At 38.7% G+C, this 20,747-nt stretch overlaps 2 protein-coding genes across 2 annotated transcripts in view; one reads left to right on the top strand and one right to left on the bottom strand.

Moving 5' to 3' along the window:
- Positions 1–498: 498 nt before the first annotated feature.
- Positions 499–20,747, top strand: part of LOC100642576 (nuclear migration protein nudC) — a 103,149-nt gene continuing 82,900 nt past the window's right edge. The window contains exons 1-4 of the mRNA XM_012312527.3: positions 499–690; positions 796–873; positions 985–1,203; positions 1,281–1,517. Of these exons, the coding sequence (XP_012167917.1) occupies positions 616–690; positions 796–873; positions 985–1,203; positions 1,281–1,517 (609 nt within the window). The 5' untranslated portion in view covers positions 499–615. The remainder of the gene's footprint in view (positions 691–795; positions 874–984; positions 1,204–1,280; positions 1,518–20,747) is intronic.
- On the bottom strand, positions 2,009–20,656 carry LOC100642814. Its single transcript, XM_003398195.4, has 4 exons — positions 19,890–20,656; positions 4,062–4,244; positions 3,167–3,431; positions 2,009–3,026 (listed from the first exon to the last, which is right to left on the bottom strand). Exons 1-4 carry the CDS (start codon positions 19,953–19,955, stop codon positions 3,001–3,003), a joined length of 540 nt encoding a protein of 179 aa, XP_003398243.1. The 5' UTR covers positions 19,956–20,656; the 3' UTR covers positions 2,009–3,000.

Genomic DNA, 20,747 nt, shown 5'->3' with positions numbered 1-20,747 from the left:
ACGCGAAACCCATTAACGTTTTGACGCCGAAGTAAGAGATTATCGTTTGCATCAAATTGAAAACGATTCGCGGGCGCGCTTGCAAGGAAAGTGAAGGGTTCTACGATGAACGACTTGAGTGTTTTGCAAGTTATATCTCTTATATTGCATCATTCAAGGAATGTTGCGTATCAGCGATCGTAAGGAATTGTCATTCCATATAACATCGATTTCTTTTTTAAAAACCCGGTTCCTTTCGAATAATATTAAACTTGAAATTTCTGCTTCATATATGTAAATTACATAATTCATCTGAATTTCATCGAGAGAGATATATCTTTTATAATATTTAGTTATATTAATTCTTTAATTTATTCTAGAAAAAGGTTGTGTTTTGTCGATGTACAGAATTAAATGATCTATAGATCATTGGAAAACGATGTATTTCCTTTAATACCAGCATTCTACACTAGAGGGCGTCACGTGTACCGTTCAAAATTATGTTTGGTCGATAATTCGAGATGTTTCTGATTAAAACGTGGTAACAAAGTGCGTTGGTTTTCAACGTCAGTAGCGAACGTTTCGTGTGATATATTCGTTGATATTAATTAAATATTCTTCTAATCTTGAAGGAAAATGACAAAGAACGAGGAGAAATTCGATGGAATGTTGCTGGCTATGGCTCAGCAGCACGAAGGCGGTGTACAAGAGGTGAGTCTTGTTTCATCGCCAGTTTAGGTTATGTTTCACTTGACGAAACATCATTATTTTCAAAATAATTTTCCAAATATTAATGAAATATCGTTTACTTCGTAGCTCCTAGACACAATCTTCAGTTTTCTTGCGAGGAAAACGGATTTCTATACGGGAGGAGGGGAAGGAGCTGCAGAGAAGGTAATTGTTTTTCGTCTATGACTTTAAACAATGTTGTGTCATGTTGTAAATGATTTCATCACTTCTTGTGGATTTTATGATTCCCATTACTATCTTGGTATTTGACTGTAGCTTGTTATGAGTAAATTTAAGAAGCACGAAACTACGGCTGTTAACAAGGCAGCTAGTGAAAAGGCAGAGCGTGCAGAGCAAGAGAGACGCCGCAAAGAAAGAATAGAAAAGAGGAAGAAAGAAGAAAAGGCCAAGGAGGAAAAGTTCTACTCGGAGTCAAAGATTGTCGAACTGACTGATGAACAGGCTGTTAAGTTACAAGAAGAAATAGACAATAAGGTATGCAATTATGATTAGCAAAATTGAGGTTATATTAAAGAAATTCTTTTCATTACACTCTGTGGTTCTGGTTACAGAAATCGGCAAAAGAATCACTTGCTGTTCCTGGTCCAAGTGGTGATAATGCGCCTAATGATCATAATGAGCCTAATGATCATAATGCGCATAATGGTGATACTACGCATAATGATAAAAAGGGAGAGATGGAAGATGAGGAAGAAGATGAGAAGGAAAAGAACAAACTTCGGCCTAACAGTGGAAACGGAGCAGATTTGCCCAATTACAGATGGACTCAGACACTTCAGGATTTGGAGGTAAGTAATATCATGCATGTAAATAAATTTTCGAATTCTTATTCTCTGAAATATTTTTTTGACATCAAAATGGCAGAATGTTTATTGATATACAGTATAAAGGAAGTCAATCTTGTAATCTCTTATATTTAGGATTATGTAATGTATTTGTTGATACCATTTAGTAGGTTAACCTTCTATTTTCTTAAAGATTATCGCGTTTAACTCCGGAAAAAATCATAAAATATAAAATGCTCTAATTTATTTGTTTTATATTTTACCGTATGTTTTTAGAACTGAACTTTTTCGAATATCTAACGATACGATAATAACTAAACAATAATGCATTATGCAGTCTTAGAAATTACTTTTTTTTTCGTCTATCACTGTTCGAAATATCTTTCTACATATATTTGTTTTTTAAGTAAAAGAGAAGAAGCAAATAGAATATCGCAATATGTAATAATATTAGGAGGATAGAAGGGACAGGGGTGAAATAAAACACATCCTGATTTTCTTCATGGTTCGACAGTTTCTTGTTGAATCGACGATTAATTAATACGCAAGTAATATCACAGTTGTGGGTCAGCGATCGACACGATCGCTGCCCATTGCTTTTCCATACATTCCCTGGAACACGACACCCTGGCATGCGGAATCCAGGTTTGATTCAAGCGTTCTTTCTGTTAGTAACAATTAAATAACGATCCCTAAAAATTAATACATATTCGCTTATCTTACTCCCATCTCGTCGATTGTTCCGAACCGTCAACGTTAATCGAAGAAATACTTGTGCGTATGACTTACAAAATGTTTCGCTGGACGACGACTTGTCTAGCTTACAATTAATATTTTCCTTTTACAATCTTATCGTCGTTAAATCTAATTTAAATTAGATTTAAACCAGAGATTTACATCTCAGAAACATCTTAATTTAAATTTAATTTAAATTAATAATTTTTACAAATCGATTCAAAGAAATGATGATTCGTGCATTTTATTTAATACGTCATCGTCTGATCTTAATTATAGAAAGGGAAGGATAGTAGAAGAAATATTGACCGAATTTCGAAAGACGCGGATCGGCCTCCTCGCCAGATAATCGAGTGGCTTAATTTAGGAGTTAGGATCGCATTCGTGCTATTTATACGGCCTTACCTAAAGCTAGCTCATTACATGAATGTAATTACTGAGTTTTCACGTACCACACGCCAAATAGGGTGCAATACAGCCTTTGAAACTTTGTCTCTGACCGAGAACGTCTAATCGAGTTGTTCTAACGCTCTAAGTGATAATATACATATACATTATAAATACGAATAATTCCATCGATTGTGATCGAAAATCTTAACATCAAATGATTCGCAGAGATCGATTCATCCCTGATTCCATTCTTCTTGAACATCTCAATGTTGACTCGTAGTTTGCATTCTTCTGTCTCATCGTTAGCATAGTCTTCTACAGGATGATCCCACGATCGCTGCATTCGCCAATTTTTATCGGCCTAGTGGTACTTGTCGCGAATTCTCACTGTAATCAGAAGCAAAAAGCACCGGAGACTGATGGAGACTAGACTTAAAACATTCGGTATGGGTAGCATTGTTAAAAGATTGAAGAGCCTCTGAAGTGAAGCTTTTGAATCAATTAACACCACTACGAGTAGTACTCACTTTCCATGTAGAGAATCCCGAGAAGCAGACCGACCATGAATAGAAAGCTCATCGTGCAGACGAGCACGGTGAGCTGATTTCTCGCGCAGCAGGACTTCCTGTAAACGGTCGTCGGTCTGCCTAGGCCGTTCACTACGGTGAAGTGAGTGCTGCTCGCAACCGATGCGGTGTCCATCTGTTTCGGCGCCGTCACCGTAGGCGGATGAATCGCTGCGAGATTGGCTAGGTTAGCGGCTGTCAGAAGTAACGTGCCCGATGCGGCACTCTGTAATACAAGAATGTTATTTAATCGCTTGGTTATTGAACTTTCTACTTGAAATTGAATAATTGGTTAGTTTCAGTCCTCTGAATGATTAGTCTTATCCTTAATGATTCATTAGATTTATTGATTATATTAATTGAATTTTGTGGGGTTGTTAAGACTTCTTAAACCTCCAGACTTTTGATATCTAGTCTTTTCATTTATTTGTTTAGCTTCAATGGTTACATTTATTAATTATACTAATTGTACTTTTTTCTAACATTTCTTATGATTTCTGAATTCCTCTACAATTTTAGAAATCTAAATCTGTTTACATGAGGCTAATTTAACCGTCAAAATATCAAAGTAGAGTGCTCAATATTCCTTCAAAGGATCTCATGTTTTTCCTCATAATTGTATCAGTTTATATTATCTTATTTTCTCATAACTGTTTTTCCAGTGACTCTGACTAAAAATTATGAATATTATTTGCTATAAATCTTCACTCATCAAATAGGTCTAATTGTATTTATAGGTGTGTTACATTTACTTTATAATTTTTAAGGTACCAAGAATTAATTTCAACTAGCTTTTCATTTACGTTCTTCAACTTCTCCTAAACTTCAAATACATGATCTATCGATGCACGCTTACATGTGTACTGGCAGTGGATCCTTGCGACGAGGTGGATCCTCTGGATGGTGAGTTTGGGTGCAGATGATGAGCCCAGCTACCATTTTCGCTATCCCTCTCGCTTCGTCCCACCAAGGACGGCCTTGGGATGTGCCAGGAAAGCGGGCTGCCCGCTACTGCTGTCGTAGCCGCCGTCGCCTCGATCTGAAAGCAACGTAAATCGACGTGAAGCTTTGATTGCATAAGCGATAATGTCGCGGCGATTACGCTTCTGCCTCGCCCGCATGTCCTCCACCTGCAACCGCGTGTTGTTTATCTCTCACCAACAGAACATTATTCTATATGTATCCACCACGCTATCTGAGTTTCATCTGTTCGACGAACAGGCTCGTGGTCCGATTCGATTGACCAATCAACAGATTAAATAGCTGTTTAAACCTGCTGTATTATATCCTGAGCGAACGTTCTTTGCAAATGTATCTAGTCTTTTTTACTGATACGATTCTATTTTAATCGTGTAAATTATACGTCGATGATATACTAATTAACCGACGAAACAATTGGGAACTTTGGACACATAGACTTTCTCGTTAACCAAGTATTGTATTCATTCGCTCGTTTCCTTGTGTTCGCATCATAAGCAAGTTTTACATACCAAAGAACGTTGTTTTCGAAAGGCTGTCGCAATGGCTTATTGTTCTAGCTCGGTCCCATCTGCGGGTATCCGTATCGCGCGTTTCACCGCATCGAAATACCAGCGGGGATGATGTACCGCGACCTAACTAAATCGTACACTCTTCGCTTCGATCGAGTTCACTTCAAACGAGAGAAGAGAATAGAAGAGGAGTGGTTATCGAGGAATGGTTCTTAGAACGAGTAATCTTTCTGTAATATTTTTCTCACAACAGACATATACCTTCTAGAAATATTTTATTCTGTACTGAATCTTCATCTTCATTTTGTTCTTTAGACTTCTATTTATCCTTGCGGCTTTCAAACTCTAATTTACCCCTATGCTATTCAAACCCTCATTCACGTCATCTTATGTGTTCTTCTTTATAATCACCTGAATAACAAGAAGGATTTACACAGCATCGTATTTGTTGTGTGCCAAATATGATTTAGTCAGTCAATAACTTAGCAGCATTATGAGTTTCTTCAGAAGGGTTCCAAGAGACTTTAGCTTCTCCATATCCCAGTTCGAGTTTTGGACATTTTAACAAACTATTACTGAGTATACCAAATAATATTGAACGCCATCATCCATAATACTCTCATTCCGAACAAAAATGATGCACTTTGCAATGGAGCAATGTTCAGAGCCGAACGAGTCTTCGATTGCGCTACCACTCGGAGCTCGAAGGAAGATTTTCGGGGGACCAAGCTCCCGATATTCCGGTTTGATCGTTGCACAACGCTGGTACTCTCGAATTCCTCTGTGCAGCTCGTTACTTCGAATGTAATTCTCTGGTCGCATCTTGGTCGTCTTCGTCGTTGTCTCGTCGTGTCGTCGTGTGTTTCCTCGACTCTTGAAGCATGCCTGGAGGTGTACGGCCGCGAAACGTTTTCAGGGCCAAGCCGGGGATAGCAGCGCGAGCATTTCCGCGACTTTGACACTGGCTTGGCCCGTTGGCTCGGCTCGTGCGTACGCACGTCGATTACGCCAGTTAATTGGCCATTTTCGCACGTAAATCAGCCGCGTTTCGCACCGAACCTGTGGCCTACCTTCGCCGCACACTGGCCACCGCCCAAGGTCCGAACTCGGCTTGCTTCTTTTTTCGAGTCTCTTTTTCACTCGGATACGGATCGAAGTATCGAGTCTCTAATGGAACGCGAGCCGACCCACGATTTATGTGTCCTGTCGGGCGTGGCCGATTCAGAAAATAACGTGGAAGCAGCCTTGCACCGCATTTTTGCCGCCGGTGCCTCGCGGATCTTCCGGGACTTGCCGGAGCACCGACCACCTGGTATTTTTAGTCTTGGAGTCTCTTGTTCATTCCATTGTTAGGTCTTTAAGAGATTGATTCAATCAGTGATGCGTATATTACATGATTTACGAAGATTAGTTTTGTCTTAAATGATTTGAGGGACATTTTGTGTTAGGTCAGAATTACAGTTCTATTATTTGACAAAGATAATAGTTTCTTTAGCCGATGATATAATTGGAGAATTATACTACCAGGTCGCTTTATTAATAATCCTTTGAGGATCCTGTTTAAAACAATGAGATTTTTATAAAGGTAGAATAGGAAACTAGATAAAAGATCCCTGATACGATATTATTCGTGAATTACCAACACACAATAAAGCTATTAGAATTGGAAGAAGATTTCCTAATCTTTTAAACTTATTTGAATAATCGAACACAAGTCAAGCAACTTTGAATCCTCCATTTTAACTCTGAGTAATCTACTGATATCTCTTTAGCAACATTGGTATTTTACAAATTGTTCTCGCTGATATAAAAGAAAGAAGACCACTGTATCATTATTGTCGTCAATGAACATTTCGAAATATAACTTTCTGCTTTCGAAAAATTTCACTGCAAAGGACTACTGAAATCACTGATCGAATCAAGGTACCAAAACATGGACCTAACAATTAATACGACATATCGTATAAATCGCTATAGAAGATACTTGAAAGACATTCGTTGGCGAAATTACATAGGCTGGAATGAAAAGATACGAGTGAAATTGCGCAAATCTCCTAGACAATGGAGGAGAATGGCGCCGTATTTGTCGGAATCGAAGTTTCATAACTGAATCTCGATACTCGACGGCGCGTTCTCGGTGACAGGTATTCGTTGCCGAGCTGGTATATCTCGAAATTTTTCGAGACGATGCGAGAGGCAAAAGAGTCGGATACTCGAGCCGGAGCAAGAAGAAAAACCCGTGCACCCGAGCGGGAACCGAGACCAAGACAGAGAGAATGGCCTGGGCGACGCTCAAAGAGAGGCGTCGTTAAGAATTTTTGTGGAATTCAATACACTGGTCAGCCTCGAAGCGCTGCACCTGTGCTGGGACCGGGTAACGTGACACTCTGAAACTCGCCACTCTTTTTTCGTTCTCCCTTCGTTGTTTCTGTATCATCTCGAGGGGTTGAACGATTTTGATTAATCGTCCTCTTCATATATCCAGAACGATTAACATTGATAAAGAGTATCGTTGTAGTGAAAAGTAACGATTGGTCAGGGGAGGATCTTTGAGATAAGTTGTGCATATCTTCGAATAAATAAATATTCGAAATGAAGATGATTTCTTGTTCGCGACATGTTAAAATATTGTGATATATCAGTATATTAAAGCATGTTTTTATCGTATTATATAGACTAATTGAGATATATGATCGGTGACTTGTGTTTTTACGTCTTCTGAGGAATGTGAGTTTGAGTTCTGGGTATTCCCCACACTGATGTCACATTTTTTGATTAATGTGTTTCGTAAAGTTGGCTTGGTATTTCAGTGGAAGAAGAACAGGCGTAACCTATTTTCTTCAGCACACAACAGTGACAATAATTGTAATTTGATGGCAAAATAATATATTTGCTGATCATGTGTGGTTCTCTACTAAACCTGTTGGCTGTTTAGGTTTCTCGTAGCTCGGATCGTTGTTAATCTATTCCGAAGTCATTACCTTTATAAGCTAATTATAACTGTTTAACATTACTAGAATGACCAAACGGTCGACAAATATTTTCAAAGAAACGTTAAAAAGAATTATCTCGTTTCAAGGGCAGAATATATTCGGTCATCGATCTTTGTTCCCTCTCATCTCTACTAAATCTGTTCCTCTTTTCTGAAGAATTCATCTGCCCAATCTTTAAGTAACCTTAAAACATTCTTCGATTTTGAGAAGACTCTGATAGAACATTAAGAAGTCATCGCTTTTTATTGCTTCCTCGTGAACGTTTTGTTTGTCCCAGCTCTTGTCGGCTGTACAAAAAATACATCCGCCAAGAAGCCAGTGACTCGGTTGGAATTTAACACTGGTCTTGGAATATCGCTTGAATATTCGTTAACCGGTTGTACGAACGCGAGCTGTGCAGGTCGAGGATCATCATCCAGGAGCGCCACGTCAGTCGATACCTCGAGGTACGTTTTCTCGTTACCGATACCGCGAACGGGTAGAGAAGTTGGCGTCTAACGAGCGTCGCACGCGGATGCGTGAACGATCATAAAAAGATATATGTTACAAGGTAGCGATAACAGATTCCGTGGTTTGACCTTGTTCATCCCGTGGCAGATCGCTTTCGCGAGCGAGCGGATCGCATCGGTGAAACTCGAGGAAGAGGAACGAAACGGTTTAGGAATGGCTGTTCTTGAAGTTTCAAGCCACCTGGCTTTAGGCATTGTTCCTTTTTCATTTTCGGAGTAATTGATCATTCGGTGATGATACTGAATTTATACGATTTAATTAAGATAGAGATAGTAATGAAGAAAATGGTAAAATAGTAGAAATAATATGAGGGATTAGATGGAAAATAAAACTTATAATTTTCTTCATTTTTTGTAACGATCGAATATTTGGTAATAATAGGTGTCGGTATTCGTGTGGTAAATTTATATAATGTAATTAAGATAGGAATAATTAGGTAGACAATAAAAAAATACAGAGAATGTAGAATGGAAAGCTAGATAGGAAATTCTTTTTATAGAAATTAAATCCCTAGTAATAATAATGGAATTTACATGCCAAATTTATATAACGTAATTAAAACAAGGACAATTAAGAATGAAATAAAGAATTTTCCAAGCCAGGTTTCTATGACGCCACGTGTTTTATGATATCCTGAGATCTAGTTCTATTATTTCTACTTTTCTCCCGTTATGGAAAGATATAAACATTTTTTGGAGCAAATTTTTATAAACTCAAAATCGATAACCCGGATTATTAAAAGTAGTTCCGTAATCACCTGGGATTCCCAACGTTGGATAGTCACGTTTCATAGTGAAAGAAAACGTTGTTTGACAATTTATAAGAACGTACCGCTAATTCCACGAAAAGACACGATATTTACAAGGAATTTCAATAAAATACGCACTCATGAATATGTTGAGTCATTTCGGCTTTGCTGAGCATAGAACGAGCTTGTTTCTTCTATTCGACACCTACGATGCGGCGAACCGGATTTCACATTGCACCTTCGCTCGTTCACCCTCGATGAATATTTTGTATAATATATCTGGCAATAAAATTAAACTGTTCTTCATTTTTTCCACTATTCATCGAAATCTTATTCTGACATTTAGTATTTTCCAATGTTTGATATTTCTTGAGAGAATTATTATTATTTATAATGATAGAGGTATCTCAACAAGTTGTCTATACAGTTGATAAACAAACGAATAGAAAGTTTGTTATTAACGAAAGAATATAATATTTGACTCAACAACTTTCGATAATTATCGGTCATTTCTTCAGTATACCTTTAAATTTTCGTAAATGCTGTTATTAACCAAATCACAGTGACCTGTTTAAAGCAGTTTCTATTGCTCTTTAATACGTATGTATTTACAAGCACATTACGTGTCACCAGGTGAGCTAAGTGTTACGTTACGATTATGCTGTTAGAACGTTACGTGACATTTAAACATCTTCATGTTTCGTAGTAAGGAAATTACGAAGACCTGGATCTGTTACCCTTTGCATATTAGTTTACCTTTACGCTCCTCGCAATTTAGAAGATGGTATTAGCACAAATGGAATATCTAAACACACAATGTGAAAATATTTCTTGGAAGTACGATCGTTTCGAGATCATTATGAGATTACTGGGTGAAATGGCCTAAGACACATCTGCACCGCAATTCAATCATCTCGTAACCAATTAATCATTTCAGCATTCTTTCTTAAGGCGAACGAAATTATAATAGGGCTCCTTATTTTGTTAAAGAACTAAAAAAGGGAAACTCAGAACTCGTATTCCTATCGGAAAAACAATCCGGCCGACAACCTATCATTTGCCACTATAAAGATCACATAGGGAGGCAATAATTTTAATAATACACAAGTTTCGACATGGTCTCATTTCCATCCGCGACGGCGTCTTCGAGCGCGGCCCATTTTCACGCCGATCTCGCGCCGCGTTGCCTCACAGAAAACATAAATCTAAGGCCCGTTTGCCACGATCGTCTACATATTTTGCAACTCGCGAGCTGGGCTCATTACATCGACTATTGCACGATGCTTCACTTTGTTTACCGCGAGATCCACGGCGGTTCTTCCAATAGGAAAGAGAAGTCACAACGGCGAAGTCGAATGAAAAAAAGGACAGAGGTCTATGCCCTCACTGTATCACGATCTTTGATATTTGGTATGATAATCTGTCCATCGATATTGGAGATACGCATTGACTTTCGATATTTCCACAAAGCATTTGTTATGGTCGAACATTCTCGTCCTTGAGACTCCGTGTGTCTGTTGGCTCTAAACTAGACAGAACGCGGGCATCTCGTGGATTATGAAAGAGCTCGAGCGAGCGTTACGAAGGGAGATTCTACCGTCTGTGAAATCGTTGCGCGCCTCCTGTCGTGCACAGCGAAGATGAAGATTCATGGCGAATTATATACGGGATTTAGAATAGATTCTAGAGACTTCGTTAACGAGACCGTATTGAATTCCGTGCATCATCGGTTTGATAGAAGAGTGATATATCCGGAGATGTTTGCAAGAACTGGCTGTGGAAGCATTTAAATAGTCAGTCAATTATCCATCATGTTAATAGGTTCTAATAAATATTACAATTTATGTAATGATAAGCTCATTAAATTAATGAGATTAATAGAAAGCCGGTGCAAATATTTCCTGCAGTTTAAAACTGATGGAATTCATTGAATTTTTACAATTATTAAAAAAATGAAATTATAAATTGTAAAAGGAAACGAATCTTTTGCTAAAATAGTTTGCTAACCATTGCTAAATAGTTGGGTAATTAACAACTTTCCATTTCAAACCGACTTCTTCAAAAAAATCTTCTCGCAATAATTGTATCACTCTCCTAGCGAACCAATGATGTTATATTGAAAGTGAAATGTTTGACGCGAAATGATCCGAGAATTAAAATGATCGACGAGTGCAAGAAGCTTCTACACCGATTTCTAGCAAGCCTGTTTAATAGCCTTGGCGGCTATCTAGATGGAATAGCGATCGCGAAGTAATTATTTCGTCGCTTATATTCACTGTATTCATTGGTGCAATGTTACGGGGATGGCTTTCAAACGATTTTAATGATCCCGGACGCAATTAGTTCCGAACATCGTACAGGCATCGCCGGTTTCAGGTCGCTTCCGTGACGACAAGGTCCCTGTTTTATGTCTCAAGTATTTTTTACGATTTGTCCTCGTGTCTCGAAGAAGCGTGAAAAGTGTAACAAGAATCGTTTAGTTAGGTCTAAAGCGTTCTTCTGACCTTCCTCCTTCCACGAGGTCGCTTCGATTGCCAATTAACAGATACCAAACCGATCGAAAATAGGTCGATCAATCGAAATCAGATACACCTGTCATTATTATAATTACACGCATGACTGAGCGCCTTTGATCTCGTTATGGGATATTTGTTGCAATCGTTCCAGCAAATCCAGTGTTTAATAGAGTAAAGAGTCTAATAATTTAAAGATAACACCATATCCTGATTAAATGTCAATATCTCGTGACAGTGAAAAAGGTTCTTGTACAAAAATGTCGTTTAAGGCTTATTTTCCAGGTTACAAACAATTAAATCATCCTCCGATTTCATACCTTGTATAGATGCGTATGCCTATCTCGGAAGTCAAGGTAGTTATTTATTTCTAGCCAGACATTTATCGCAATTTTTTTCAGAAAAAAGAACGTTCCTCTTTACGCTTTATTCATTGCGTTGCACATTTGACATTTCTCGCTGAAAGGAATTGCAAACATTTTGGAAAGTTTCCAATATATGCTGGATTGTTTCTCAATCATCTTGAACTCTACATTGACATACATAAAATACTTGTATTTCTTTCAGGGTTAATTTTGTAACCCGTGGCTACAGGACATTTCTCCTTATATTTAATTATTTGCTGCTCTTTTTTTCTCTAATAACCTTTAAACATACTAATTCCTCCACCCTGTTGAAATTTCACAATAACAAGAAAGCATGTTTGTCTCGTATACGAGCTCTTGACAAATACCGGTCGCTGAATAGGCAACCGGTGAGAAGGAAAGTCGTTATGCGGAGAGAATCTTCGAGAGTCTGTAAAATAAAGAAGCATTCGAAGGAGAGGAAGAAAGCCGTTTCCTGATGGCGAATGTCTGTTTCACGTATACGAATCGTTTCGAGCGTAGTGTGCGTACGCGTTCTACGGTTTTCACCAGCAGAACGAACGCGCTTATCTTTGGATAAGCAGTAGTGGCTGTTGCATGAGCAGTCGAAGGACTGTTAAAAATCGAAACGCCACGTCGTTCCACTTCCGCGAGTTGCGACCCAGCTCCAGCTCTGGGACCTTGTTTGCGAATCTACCCGCCTCTTTCGTAATGCGCCTGGCACCGTTTCGGAATATATCTGAGGACAAGAAATTAACAGAAGCTCGTATATCGATACCACTGATTTATTTTGCAAAAAGACCACGGTGGTATCGGGAATTGTCCGGTTATCTGAATTTAGTTTATACGTATAGAGTAACTGACGAAAGTATCGGAACGCTTGGAGATTTTTTTTTTATGGATATATGCATTATGTTATACGAAGCACATTTAGAAATTTCATTAGCACCGTTACGATACTGAGCTATCATGTTTATATCGAAGTAAATAAATACATTAAATGACTGTTTACGCTGTATATACTAATTTTTTACAGAATATACATATGTTTCCAGAAGACTTCTATAAAATAGTTTCGAAGTTGTTGAAAATTTCACCAATCATGGCAGTCGTATCTCGTTATAATGCTAATGAAATTTCAAAATATTTTATATAACACATTCAATATAACTACAAGAATTTTCTATATCTGTAAATGTAAATGTCTAACTACTTTGTAGCCACTGTATGTAATTGAAATTTATATGATCTTCCTGTGATTTGGCGTTTGGTTAAGAAGAATTCAGATATAACAAGAGAAGAATGGAAGTTTCGAAGTGATACTTATGTACTCGAATACTAGTAATCTTTGTATTAGATAGTTTTTACTATGTCGTAAATATGATTCATATATCCATTGCTCTCGTTAATTATAATTCTGTATTGTAAAATTATGACGTCTTTTAGTGTCGTTTACGATCTAAGCTTTCTTCGCTGTGTATAGATTCAATCTGCAGTTTATTCAATCAGACACGAAATAAAATGTCGTTCCAATAAATGAGGTTCTATTGTTCGTCGATTGTTGGTCAAGGTTTCCAGCAAACGCTTTAAGTGGTTCTTAATTATCCTACGAGTACCTTTGTCTTATGATTTTTGTATTTATTATCTTCGAATATTTTGGTGTTTGAATATATATGATTAAAGATGAATATGTTCGGAACAGTAATCAATTTAAGAAACTATTAGGGATCCATATAATTACAGTATAATTTACTGTAATTATCAAACTTTCTTCGTTGAAGAATGGCTGACTATCCATTTAGCTTGAAAAATTCTCAGATTTTAGTTGATTCGTCGATTTGCTGGTGAGTGAATGGAACACTTAACCTCTGTTTCATCGTTGGCGTATAATTAAATCCAAGCTCTCCAGGTGAACCATGGCACCGTTTGTCTTCGTCGCGATGCGTCAACGTTATGTCACTGGGTGTACGCGCGCAAATTTAATTAGTCCGAGTAATTTGCACGCTTGGCTACTCTTTCCTTGTTTTTCTTTAGCAGAATTCGCCAGTCGTTTGTCTTCATTATCCTTTGCTCGAGTACTGTCCACGTAATCTGTCTCATATAATGGGAGAGTCAGCGAGTGTAACAATCGTTGTTATCTTCTTCACTCCAATTTTTCAATCTTCCTGCTTCGTGAATGAAATATTTAATCACGAATTAAACGCTCGATCTCTCATCATCGTCGGTTTCTCAAAAGAAATAAGATATTTCTAAACAACAAACACATCGTAACTTTCGGAACATCGGAACTTTCCATTTCGTTTATCCAGCAACAAACTATACACGAAATCCTGCTCGTGCGTTTTTAATTCCAAACTTTCGACAGCTTTCTACTTCTCTGCGCAAAGGAATATTATCGATCGAAGCGAGTTTCATCGCTATCGCGATCGATAACTTCATGATGCTTTATCATCGATCTCGTTCATTTATCGCGAGCACTGCCCGCGGCGTTGACCTCAAACCGAGTCGCAAACCAATCGAACACCCTGGTCCGATCCAACTCTCTGAAATTCTTTTCTACCTGAAAGAAAAAGCTTGTGTATAAATTCATAAATCAACGCGACGCGCGAGGCTATAAATAAACCAGTCGAGAATCCATTGATTTCATAACGGCGAGGCAATTCTGTTTGCAGATTATTTACGCGTCTCCCAGCCGTTTCTCGTGATCTGCCTCGATCCTGAGTACGTTTACTCCGTGATAATAGCTATGGCCGATGATGATGCTCGGCGCCGCCACGTCCTTCGTCATCGTCGCGAAATGTCACGAGCACGCTTCGCCGAATCTGGAGGAACTTGTTGCTGGTCGATTCTAAACCTTCTCTAGGTCATTTGGAAACGATCGATTCTGGCCCATTTGCATTTACAACATAAATAAAGAGTACGTTCCGAAATTGTGACATCGAGACAAACGCGTGTCGTGAGACCTAATACTTGCAAACGACGTTTGCCTACCTTATCCCTCCTATAAATATATATTCCTTATTCGAGTCTGTTTCTTCTTGCTTTCTTCGGTCTCGAGAATCCACGCGTCTAATACACGTCGCGGCGGTGACCGTTGAAGTAGAAGCGGCGTGTCATGATCAGAGACGGAGTGATCATTGCTTGGACGCGAGTGACGTATGTGAAAATATGGCAATACTGGTTCTTACGGCTCTTGTATAATGATCATTCTTTGAAAGTAAGATTATAGTGGTCTATAAATGGTGTCGTGTATGTTAGGTTAATGTGCAGTACTGGGCAAATACTAAGATCATATACGAAATTGAAATGTTTTGTTTTTACGAATGGATCTGAAGATCTTGAATCTTAAATTTATTGTTTGTTAAATATTGAATTCAGGAATTATCGATGATTGATATTTGTTATAGAAGTATTAATAATTGTCAAATATATCTATTTCGTATTCTTTATTTCTCATGGCTCATCTTAAGTCGTTTTGGGAAGTTACAAACATGATATCATTTAGGAGATATTGTTCTTACATAATGATTAATATTTCCTAAAAATATGATCAATTAGTATTGCAAAATTACTGTCGTAGATGATGTAAGCCTTTTGCATATACGGTCCTGTAAATTTAAGCAAGCAGATAGGTGTCTTGGTAAATTGGAAACAGCAGGACCCGTTAGAAAACTGTCACGTCGTGTCGCCTTGAAACAGAGAATGAAAGTTCGACACGCGTCGCTTCTATCATGCAATCTAATGAAATATGCTTCCTTAATGAAGCAGCACAAGACGAATTATATAATTATGCCATTGTCGCTGTTATCGTTATTCAATAATTAGTTTCGGATTATAGATGGAGATCGCAAATCAAATTTGATCTCTTATTTATACAAAAATATACTTGATGCTTTCATTGTTCGTCAACATAATTTAAACCTGTATTTGACATTCTGTAAAGCTGTCATGCATTCTTTTATTTAATAATTAATGAGAAAAACACCTGTTTTTATTGACGATCTTGTTCTCAAAGTAACTCGCTGTCACAATAAAGCACCCGTGAGTGTTGCACGAATCAATGTCGCGATCTCGTGAATTCCTTCCCCGAGGCGACATTTGCATGCAACAAGAGAAAGCACTTCATATTGCAAAATCGATTTCTCTGCTTCGACCTTAGACGAAAACACTCCAGCTTTTCCCCCCGGTTGATCGATGACCTTGTATCAAACCTTGACTTAACAAATCCAACGAAGATTCGTGGCTACTCCGTTTAATGGTTTTGGATATCTTCTAATTTTATCTAATGCGTTAATAAACAATGGTGTCGTTAGTTGATGTTTGGTGAGCGAATAAACGAGCCATCCAAATATCAAGATAGAAAATGAAATCCTCGATTCCGTACCAGCGTAAGTTCCTCCTAAGGTCAACGACTGAGAATTGTTTTCACATACCGATTGGTTAGTACTCTAATCTTCCAGGGACACAGATACTCAACCGTTCCACTGCTGTACCAAGCTGTCCACTGTTGACGACACTAGCTCTTCTCGATTGACAAATGCGAAAACGATTAATCGCGCATGGACGATAAAGGGCAATCCTGATTAAAAATTCGACGCCGTGGAAACGTCTCGACCATTATTTTAATACCATATTTAACATGCGAAGGTTATTGGTGTTAACAGGATTTGCTGAACGAAGTTGCCTCTATTCGAAGGTTAATAGATTTCTAACGTATGTTTTGATTCTCAGTTTTGTAATATTCACACATTTAAATACGTAATTTTGTTACATTCAGATCTTCAATTGAAAATATCAATTTTCGTTTTATTCATATTTCCAACCGGTCGTGAATGCAGAATTTCGGATTAACATTGCGGAAATGTTTCTAAAAGGTATTTGACACATTGCCGACCTTTACGAAGTTTTCTCAAATGACTAATTTCGTTCACCAGCTTTCCGTTTTTAATCGTCGTGCATGACTGATCACGCGAGTGGAACACGCGGTATTTTGCCCGAGTCGAATCGAGTTGCAACTCTGAAGTTCTGGTGTACGCGCACGGTGCAATGATGAAATAAACGCGTACGTTCTAAATTGTAGGTTCACGCTAAAGATCGCGGCCACAGTTCCGAGAGATATCGCGATGTTATGTAAATGATCGATAACGAAGGCTGAATCGACACGGATCGTATCTTGCTTCTTCGACTTGCAATCTGCGTTACGATGCATTCATGAAATCCATTCTAACGGCAGATCTCGAGCGGACGATCAATTATATCTCGTTGATTTAAACGCAGCGTTTCCCAAAACGGTTACTTTGTTTTTAACCTTTCGCAAACCGCTTTTTGTTTGAGTTTCACCGTCGAATCCGTACAAGGTGAACGCGGTACATAAATCAGGGTAACTTCCTCCTATGATTAAGTTTCTTCCTAATATTTCTGAATTAATGTGCATACATTAACTATATATATTGATGTATATCGATAAGACCGATCAAAGTTCTAGATAATCGGTAATGTTACACAAGGATGTATTGCAAAAGATTCTGCTTGCCAATAAGTATTCAGCTGGTCAATATTTAACCTGCTAATTGAGAAAGTTGTTTTGTACTTAATCTTGAGATTAATAACTTGATTATTGTGGGATAGGCTGTTTGTAATGCTTCGTTCCTTTGTCTTATATATTATACATTGGAGTTTTTTTTTATTCGAACTTCATTTATTGGGACGAAGGTTGAATCAGTGTCTGATTAAATGAATTCTCGTCTACTTGGCTGAACTTGAACTTCTATTTTATAAGAATGGAAGATCACGGATAGTGAATAGAATTAATGAATTCCTATTATATAATCTATTAGACAAATGAAATTCTATTCTGAACGGTAGCAAAGAATGAAAATCCTTCTTTATTCTTCAAGTTGTTTTATTTAAAACATATAAATCTCCGTAATAAATTAGAATTAAATCTTTGACGATGCCTAACATGTAATTTACACTTAGCATAGAATCTTATATAGGTTTGTCAGTTTAATTCACAGTAGTAAATCTTAGATTTATCGTAGTTCGTGTAATAAACTTGGAATTCCAGCTAGGATTCTTACGCCTCGAGAAGCAATCGCGGTCCATGCTCGTAAACGTTAGGACGGTGAAGGAATTATGAAACGCGAATGTGAGAAACGGCCTACAGGTGGCTTGGTTACCGGCTTCTCGAGAATCAACCTGGAGCTACGGAATTATGGAAATCGTTTTTCAACGCGAGCCGTGTAGCACTACTTCTATCGCGTAACGCCTACACGTTCTACTGTATGTCAGTTCTATTCGTTTCTTTTCCTTTTAATATAATAACCAACCAAACGTAGATCGTTTTTAAAGTTAAGTCACTGCTGCCGGCATGAAAGTTCAATTCGTTGAATTTCGATTCCACTGACAATTGCTAGTTGCTAGTTTTCTCATTTAGGCGACTAACAATCACTTTTAATATCGAGTCATATGGCAAACTATGATCTACTCACTTAGGATCATATTCGAGGACCTTTATTTTAATTTTAAATTTTATTTCAATTCCTGAGATTGAAGTTTAGTATCTGTTGTAATCATGAATTTTAAGTTACATACACATCTTTTTAAATTTTTAATATTCTAGCACCTTATTCGTACAATATCCAAGTTAAATCGTATTTCCATTTTTCCAATTTCGAAAGAAACGTTACAACGAGATAGTGAATATTTATACAAATTCCAATTTTTATGCATACATCAAAATACATTTGATTTTTCCTCTGAATACTGTAACGAACGCTTTATTTTTCCACATTGAATTTCCTAATAAATTCATGAAAGTCTCCAGTCCAATAATATTTGTCCTAAGACTTTTGTATGTAATGTATCGGAATGTAAAGTATCTCGTTGTTTTTCGCAGTAGTCACACTGCTTCAAGAAAGTGTAGCTACAAAACAAATAATAAGTGGACGGGTTGAACCTTAATCGGAATACGCGTTCTCGATGTTCGATTTTTCGTGGAAAGTTGCAAACGAATTTCTCACGAGCGACGCGTCGCAGCAGGCAGGTTTTATTGCACAATACGCGTGTACTGCAATTTGTTCGCGATTCGTCGCCGTGGTAATCGCGGCGTGGCTTTCGTGCGCGTTATTTTCTACGAATATCTGGGAACGATATTGTCCTTCGTTTCCCAACTAACATCTAGTGCGTCGACGTTGTCGCGGTGTACTCGGTTTTGCGTTATATAAACCCGTACCGGGATGGGTGTCAGGCTTATTAAGTATTCGCGGTGAACGGTGTTACGCGGCGTGTACATACGCACGCACGTTGCCCGTGAACCTAAACTGTTCGACGCCTTTTACCAAGATACCTCGATTAATCAGAACAGTTTACCTGTTTACCAGTGTCATTTTATATGTCGTTCGTTCGATAATCGTCCGTTGAACTTTTTACATTATTAACTGTTTCTCATTAACAGGATAGGCAAAGAGAATAGAATAGATAAAGAGAAACATAGTGTTGTTAATTATCGCCGATGCATTAAATCCGGGGAATTTAGTTCCTGTTAGATAACGTTGTGAAATTTTTTTCGCGGACTTCCTCAAAATTTACACCTGCTTTATGTAACCAGCCCAAAGCTGCTAATCACTAGAAACCAAAGATCGAGAGATTTATGATTCCCGATGAATTTATCTGATTTAACTTGCTCTGCTCGTCTTGTAGCTTCTCGTATTTCTCTTGGACCAGAAAACTAACTTGTCCATCCACTGGATGGTCTTCTATTTCTTTCTCTATCGCCTGTTTCCCGCCAATGGAACTTCAGGACGTGTTTTGTATTTACATCGTGAAAGTTTGATAGGAATTGTTCGGTAATTGTGATTAAATCTCGTCGGGCCACAGAGAGGAATTGAGATTTCTGAATTGCGGAAGGGACGACGAATAGAGAAAGCAGAGATAGTTACAGAGAAGGACTACTAGAGTTCCGTGATACAGCTGCGAACTATCATTTGTCTTCTAAAACACCATTAGCTGGAAGAAACGTCTCGACCATGTATATTCTCTAACATGTAATTCATGATGGACTTACATCAGGAACAGGATCCTCGTGTCCGTCGTTGGAGGCCTCTTCCACGTTAATTTGGATTCCAGACATGTTCCAGGGTGCCTTTCTTTTCTGCGTCTCTTTTTTTCGTTCGAAATCACTCCTATATACCCTATACACTCTCTTTAAGGATTTCGAAGGTCGATCTCCTAGGTCTCAAAGAAAAATCCGCACCTAGGAGCCGCACTCTCCGGTTACCACCACTCCCGTGAACGGCTGGTGATGTCCCTCGCTGCACGTATATTCCACAAGAAACCGCGATCACCCTCGAAAAAAGAATTCTCCCCCTCAACGCTGTGCTTCGTGGCTGAACGACCAATCCCCGAGGACCAGCCTGGCCAAGTCCCAGGGAGCCGAGTCCTCTCGACGTACTCCGTCGAGCGCGGAGTTCGTTGTCCTTTCTCTCTCCCTTTTTGGAATCCGAGAGCAGGACGAACTTTTGTTTCTCCTCTCGTCTCTCTCCCTTCAGGACGTTAGCTACTTCTCTTTTCTTCCCTTTTCTCTCGGCTGCTCCTCTCTCAGAGGCTGAATCGAGTTGTGCGCACGAATTCACAGACGAAAGGCTGGGTGATCGCCGTGGTGAACCATGAAGGATCTTCACGGGTCGAACGTGATTCCCGGTATGTGTTTTCCAAGCGTTTCGCTATGTCGCGGGAGTACCGCACGCCGTGTCGTTATCGTCTCTCTCGCACGCGTGCGACTAGAGCCGCCGCCACATCTGGCCTTTGGACTGGCTGCCAGCAGTCGGCCAGATCGGTTTTATACCTTCGTATCTCCCACCCTGGAGAGACGAGCGAGCGCGTTCACGGCACGTCGATCCTGCACGCGGCCAGCTCTCCGCGG

Source organism: Bombus terrestris, chromosome 10 (genome assembly GCF_910591885.1).
Source record: "Bombus terrestris chromosome 10, iyBomTerr1.2, whole genome shotgun sequence".
NCBI classification, from domain to species: Eukaryota; Metazoa; Arthropoda; class Insecta; order Hymenoptera; family Apidae; genus Bombus; species Bombus terrestris.
This window is presented reverse-complemented; position numbering and strand designations above follow the sequence as displayed.

What these genes read in the sequence shown, in the direction of transcription:
- LOC100642814 (XM_003398195.4), bottom strand. Translation starts at nt 19,955, where the DNA reads ATGTCTGGAATCCAAATTAACGTGGAAGAGGCCTCCAACGACGGACAC. An exon ending in ACGAGGATCCTGTTCCTGAT is followed by an intron (nt 4,245 to 19,889) that starts GTAAGTCCATCA and finishes CGTTGCTTTCAG; the next exon opens with ATCGAGGCGACGGCGGCTAC. An exon ending in GATCCACTGCCAGTACACAT is followed by an intron (nt 3,432 to 4,061) that starts GTAAGCGTGCAT and finishes CTTGTATTACAG; the next exon opens with AGTGCCGCATCGGGCACGTT.